The sequence below is a fragment of the Octopus bimaculoides genome, chromosome 3 (genome assembly GCF_001194135.2).
Source record: "Octopus bimaculoides isolate UCB-OBI-ISO-001 chromosome 3, ASM119413v2, whole genome shotgun sequence".
NCBI lineage: Eukaryota > Metazoa > Mollusca > Cephalopoda > Octopoda > Octopodidae > Octopus > Octopus bimaculoides.
The window spans coordinates 21,727,285-21,733,826 of record NC_068983.1 but is presented as its reverse complement, the minus strand read 5'-3'; the positions used below and the strand labels follow the sequence as shown (position 1 = coordinate 21,733,826).

The window sequence follows — 6,542 nt, the reverse complement described above, 5'->3', positions numbered from 1 at the left end:
ATGTATGTGTACTTATGTATGTACTTTCAGTTTCTGCCTACCAAATCCACTCATGAGACTTTGATTGGCCCGGTGCTATAGTAGAAGAGACACTTGCCCAAGCTGCCACGCAGGATCCTGTGCGGGTGGCATGTAAAAAACACCATTTTGAGTGTGGCCATTGCCAGTACCGCCTGACTGGGCATCGTGCCGGTGGCACGTAGAAGCACCCACTACACTCTCGGAGTGGTTGGCGTTAGGAAGGGGCATCCAGCAGTAGAAACTCTGCCAAATCAGATTGGAGCCTGGTGCAGCCTGCTGGCTTGCCAGTCCTCAGTCAAATCATCCAACCCATGCTAGCATGGAAAGCGGACGTTGATGATGATGATGATGATGATGATATAATCATAAATATAAACAAACTAAGATTTATTTTTTATAAGCATTGAAATGTGTATATAGATACAAATAAGATAATAATTTTATTTTCGAACACAGAGATGCCGTTAGAACAGCATAAATATTGGATAAATCCCCCTTACAAAGCAGAAAAATTTGCTAACAAATTTTTCCACTTTTACGGGTGATTTACCCAATAATTCTGCTGTTCTAACAGCGTCTCTGCATTCGAAAATAAATTATCATCTTATGTGTATGTATATGATGACGACGATATACATATATATGTCACTGGTAGTGCTCCAGCATGACCACAGTCATAGAGCTGAAGCATGTAAAAGAATAAAAGAATATATATATATATACTTACACTAGTGAGACAACAAACAAAAGAAGGTGGCATTCAACAACTCATTTGATAGGAGCTACTTGTATTATTTAATAACAGTTTTACTTCGCCACATGCAACTTAGAGTAATAAATCACTACTATAGTGTTTGTTTTCTGCTAAGCCATGATAACAACCTGCTCTACCATGTGTGGCAACAAATGCAATGAACTGTCATTGCTAAATACCGCAGCTTCCAGACATTCTGATGACAACTATCTACTAACATCTTGTCCAACCACATGGGCTAAGGACAGACAAAAGAACTGTGGTCAGTTCCAAACCAGTTACACCACAAGACTTGTGTCAATCAACAGAAGCCTGACATCTAGAAGCCATCTGGAATTTGTCTCATTCTCAATCTCCAGATGTCTGATTGATAGCATGTACCATGTTTTTCCTAATTATTTTATCAATAGATACCTTTTGCCTATCTCACCTGTGATCCAGTGGAGCATGTAGGATGTAACAGCTTGAGAAAGAGAAGGCTACACCATTACTTAATTGGTCTGCGTTCCAGCTGAGTGAACTTTAGCTGTGGGAAAGGAAGTGCTTTGCTTGAGGGCACAACACACCACTTGGCCCAAGAATTGACCTAATGACCTTAGGATCATGAGCCCAACACTGTAACCCCTTGGCCAGGTGCCTTTGCACACACACACACACACACACACACACACACACACACACACACACACACACACGTACATGTTTGCACACACACACATGTGCAAGTACACATGCACACACACACAATTATAATTTTACATTTTAATTTTGTTTCATGCCAACAGCTGCAGGAAGAGCAACTGCAGCAGCAACAAGAACAACTACAACAACAACAGCAAGAGCAACAGACTCAGTATTATCACAACTCGGTGTCTCCAGGGCAAGCAACTTCAAAATTGTCACAGTCGTCTTCACTTTTATCAATGCAATCCATAAACAGTAATGGTCCCCCAACTAAAGATCTTCCAAGAAGACTAAGTTCCACTGCCTTGAACACACATTCTGCTCCATATTCTACTGGACAACAACCTCTTACCGTTGCTAGAATGAGTTCTGCTCCTGTCAGTTACCAGAGGTAAAGTCAAATATTTGATTATTTAAAAAAAATATATATATTCGAGCGAGTTCGTTGCCAGTACCACTGGACTGGCTCCTGTGCAGGTGGCACGTAAAATACACCATTTTATTTCATGTTAAAAGTTGTATTTCAGTAATTTCAACCAATCACTGACGTCTATTAAGGTTAAAACAATTACTGCTGTGGAATGTAAACAACATGTTCTAGCGGTGTAATGGGACGTTTTCCCTTGAATAAAATTAGTGCCGTTGTTTGTCAACAACAACTATCGATGGTACTGTTATTTATGAAACCCTAAAGCTAAAACCAGTACAAACGCATGAACGATGTCATAGATAACAGTACTGCTGATAGTTGTTGACAAACAATGGCATTAATTTTATTCAAGGAAAAAGATCCCATTACACCACCACAACGTTTTGTTGACAATCCACAGCAGTAATTGTTTTCACCTCAATAGACGTCAGTGATTGGTTGAAATTACCGAAATACGGCAATTTTAACATGAAATAACTTTAAAAATATAAACTTTTCTCAACAATACTAAGAGTAAAGGATGTTTTATATGACACATTCTACCAGTGTCCCAAGTTTGAAAGTGTTTCGTTAGAAAACAAATGGTGTCTGCCAAATCAGAAAGATCCCTTATTTTTTTGCTGAACTGCTAAATTATGGAGATGTAAGCACATCAACACCATTTGTCAAGTGGGGTGGGGGTGGGGACAAACTCAAAGACAAAGACAAAATATACACACACACACATACATACAAACACACATGCACACATACAAATATGACAGGCTTCTTTCAGTTTCTGTCTACCAAATCCTCTCACAGGACTTTGATTGTTCTGAGGCTATTGTAGAAAACACTTGCCCAAGGTGCCTAGCAATGGGACTGAACCCAGAACTATATAGCTCAGAAACAAACTTCTTCCCACACAACTGTGCCTACGCCTGAACAATCAAACACATCCACTTTATATTTTACTCATTGGTATTGGAAAAATATTTCTGTGGATAAAAAAAAACCTTAACTTTGATGCGTTATGGCTGTATTTTAATGTTCAGATTTTTTTCCAGAACAATTTTAAAAATGAGAAACAAAAAAAAAAAAAAAAAATTAATATAATCCTGGTTTGATTGACTTTAAAGTTTACACACATTTTTTGTTTGTAAATTTGCATTTTCATTTCATAACAAATCTTTATAAAACTTCCAACTGTCAATTCTAATACCAATAAATTTAAGATAAATGACATTTAAATACCTGCAGCTATGCCAAGAGGCTCATTTGGGGTTTTATATTATAAAGTACAGGCTTCACCCTCATTATGAAAAGTGTTGCTTCCTGAAAAATCATGTTAAAATGTGAAATTTCATGACTTGAAACCTATTTTACCATACAATTTCATGTCAATGAATATGGAAGTCAAGGAGAAAATATGTTTTGTGTTCTGAAGTTCCTTGTTATGGCAAGATTCCAGGAATGTGATGCTTCCATAATACGGAGGATGCCTGCAGATGAAAGATAAGTCTCCTACTGAACTGAATATGTCTACCACAAGTAACAGCTGCAGACATAAAAGTTGTCTGAGACATATAGAAATAAATATAGTATTACAATACAGATGTTGTTGATGATATCCAAACACAAGGTCACCTAACTGATTAGCATGAAGTTGTTTACCAACATAATCCAGTCACTGGGGCCCACAGATATGAAATCTCATCTCTCTGCCTTTTCTATCACTACTACAGCGACTTCTACTGTTGCAGCTAACTGGTTTCATAACACCATGAATTTATAGTGGAGGGAACATCTAACTATATATATGCTCTAAAGTTGTTTGCTACCTTAAAAGGGTGAAGAGCAACTGTCATGATGCTAATTGCAAAAACGTTATTGTGTTACAAATGAATATGAATATTGTTTTAACGATATAAAAACATTTAATTTTATCCCAATGAAGAAGTTGGTTTCACCTAGTCTAGCATTTATTGTGATTGTGATTTAGTTTCTTTCTATGTAGATTGTAAGCAAACAGACAAAGCTGTCTACCTTGAAGTCAGGGCTATTTTCCACTTCCAAATTTTGGCCCTAAATACAAGTAATTGAACCTCTGGGTATTTCGACCCCTGTGTCTCTGCAATAAACAATCTCATGACTACTTATTTCTCATTTCTGTGTCTAGGTTAAAACATGGAAACATTCCATTGACTGGAGACGCACAAGTTGATTCTGATATTAAAGCCTTTGTTCAAGCTAGAAGAAATTTGTTACAAAGTAAGTAATTAACAGTCATTAAGCCTTTAACATTTAAACTGGCCATATCCAACCCAAATATTCTATTTGTTTTATGTTTGAGCAAGCCAGTTCTAATCTCTCGCACCTACCCTACAAATCAGAAAATAAACCCAAATACTAAGCGAACATGTAAATAAAGGTCCTATTCCATTATGTCAGCTATAGTCTAATGATGCTGACTGGTGAACCAGTGTTTTGCGGGTGATCAACCTAATGCCCATGGATACTACAGACTACACTGTAATCCTCCCAGGAATATGGACTGTGATTTGAAGAGACATGTGATTTGAAGAGACATGTGATTTGTGGAAATGCGCTTAGCAATGCATTAAATGTTTATAAATTCCATCCGAGGATTATTGTTATTATTACTAAATGTATATATGTGTGTGTGTGTTTGTGTCTGTATTTGTCTTCCCACCCCACCCCACCCCATCCCACTGCTTGACAACCGGGGTTGGTTAGTTTATGTCCCTGTAACTTAGCAGTCCAGCAAAAAAAAAAAAAGAAAAAGCCTGATAGAATAAGTACCAGACTGAAAAAAAAATACAGGGGTCGATTCATTTGACTAAAAATTCTTCAAGGTGGTGCTCCAGCATGGCTGCAGTCAAATGCCTGAAACGAATAAAAGGTAAAAATCATTGGAAGATTGATGATTGAACAGTTTCATAAGTTTCGCTCGTTTACCCTCACATTCCTATATTACTCCATCTTTTAATATTTAGTTTTTTTTCCCTATAAATTTCAGGTTTTCTTTCACCCTTAATCTTCAATACCCTATCTTTGCCTTTTACTTCTTAATTTCATTTTGAAGTGTACTCACACCTTAATCAACAATCCTTCACACAATTTCATTCATTTCCAATATCCTGGAGATTTGGCTTTCTGCTTTTATGGTTTTACAAGCTTCTTTTTATTCCCTTATTATTCACCAGTGTCCCCTTAAATTGGTTATCATTATCGCTTCTCCTTAAATCTTTATCTCATTCACATTTTCGTACAATATGCTTCAGCAACAGAGACTCATTATTATAATCACCTCTTATCATTCCCTCCTGTCCTTCATTTCCACCATTCAAGTAATTATATGATTAACTCTTTCGTTCAGATACAAAATATTTAACTTACTAATTGGCTAATATAAATAAGCCATTCGTTTACTTAATACTTCCTCAAGCTAAAATATAATTTTATTTAAATTTATTTCATTCATTAATTCTCTCATTCTGAAGAACTCCCTTTCCATTTTTTTAAATGTCTTTATCTTTTTCCATTCATTCACCTTTTTCTGTTGATTTTCACACCTGTTTCTGCCTCTCTGTCTCTCTGTCTCTCTGTCACACTCTAATCTTTCATCATCTGACACGCAATCACCTCCTCTAATGCTCCCTCCCCTCTCAAAATTCCTTGTCTTGCAAGTTGCTTGGTGACTCAGCCAGTGCTGGTGCACATAATAAAGCATCCAGTCCACACTGTAAAGTGGTTGGCATTTGGAAGGGCATCCAACTGTAAAAACCATGCCAAAACTGACCTCACATGTACTGGTGCCATACAAAAAGCCCTCATTCCACTCTACAGGGTGACTGGTGTTAGGAAGGGCATCCAGCCATAAAAAAAAACAAACCATGCCAAAACAGTCACAGTAGCTTGGGGTAGTCTTCTATCTGGCTGGCTCCTATCAAACCATTGAGCCCATGCCAGTATGGAAGGCAGATGTTAAATGATGATGATGTGACTATGTCTATTCTATATTAATCTACTTTAACAGGCTTCATTGGAATACATACCTAACAACAATAGTTCACATCAAATTTATCATTTTCACCACTAGGTTATATTTCTTGGCTTGCCCTACTGATATCTCCTAGTAATCTCTGACCCTTCACCTATCTATACCATACTACTATACTATGTCTTACTATATTATCATCATAGGGTTTGTTTGTTTATTTATTTAATTTTTCTGATCACCATCATTACTGCTTCTATTATCATTACCACTGCCACGGACGGAGGTTATGTTTTCATCAGCGTTGGTTTGTCTGTCTGTCCGTCTGTGTGCAAAAGAACTCAAAAAGTTGTGAACAGTATTTGATGAAACTTGCAGAAAAAGTTGATAATGACACAAGGAACAGATGATGAAATTTTGGTATTGATCTGGGATTTTTTATGGATTCTTGAAGGATTTTTCATTTGTTATATTTACTTTACATGAAGTAAAGGAGTGGCTGTGTGGTAAGTAGCTTGCTTACCAACCACATGGTTCAGGGTTCATTCCCACTGTGTTGCACCTTGGGCAAGTGTCTTCTACTATAGCCTCGGGCTGACCAAAGCCTTGTGAGTGGATTTGGCAGACGGAAACTGAAAGAAGCCCGTCGTATA

General features: G+C 37.2%; 1 protein-coding gene across 2 annotated transcripts in view; it reads left to right on the top strand.

Annotated features, from left to right (window-relative positions):
• LOC128247268 (kinesin-like protein KIF6) overlaps window positions 1-6,542 on the top strand; it is an 85,787-nt gene that overhangs the window by 71,483 nt on the left and 7,762 nt on the right. For both annotated transcript variants that reach the window (XM_052966081.1, XM_052966080.1), the window contains 2 exons: window positions 1,561-1,850; window positions 4,048-4,139. In XM_052966081.1, coding sequence (XP_052822041.1) covers window positions 1,561-1,850; window positions 4,048-4,139 — 382 coding nt within the window. The remainder of the gene's footprint in view (window positions 1-1,560; window positions 1,851-4,047; window positions 4,140-6,542) is intronic.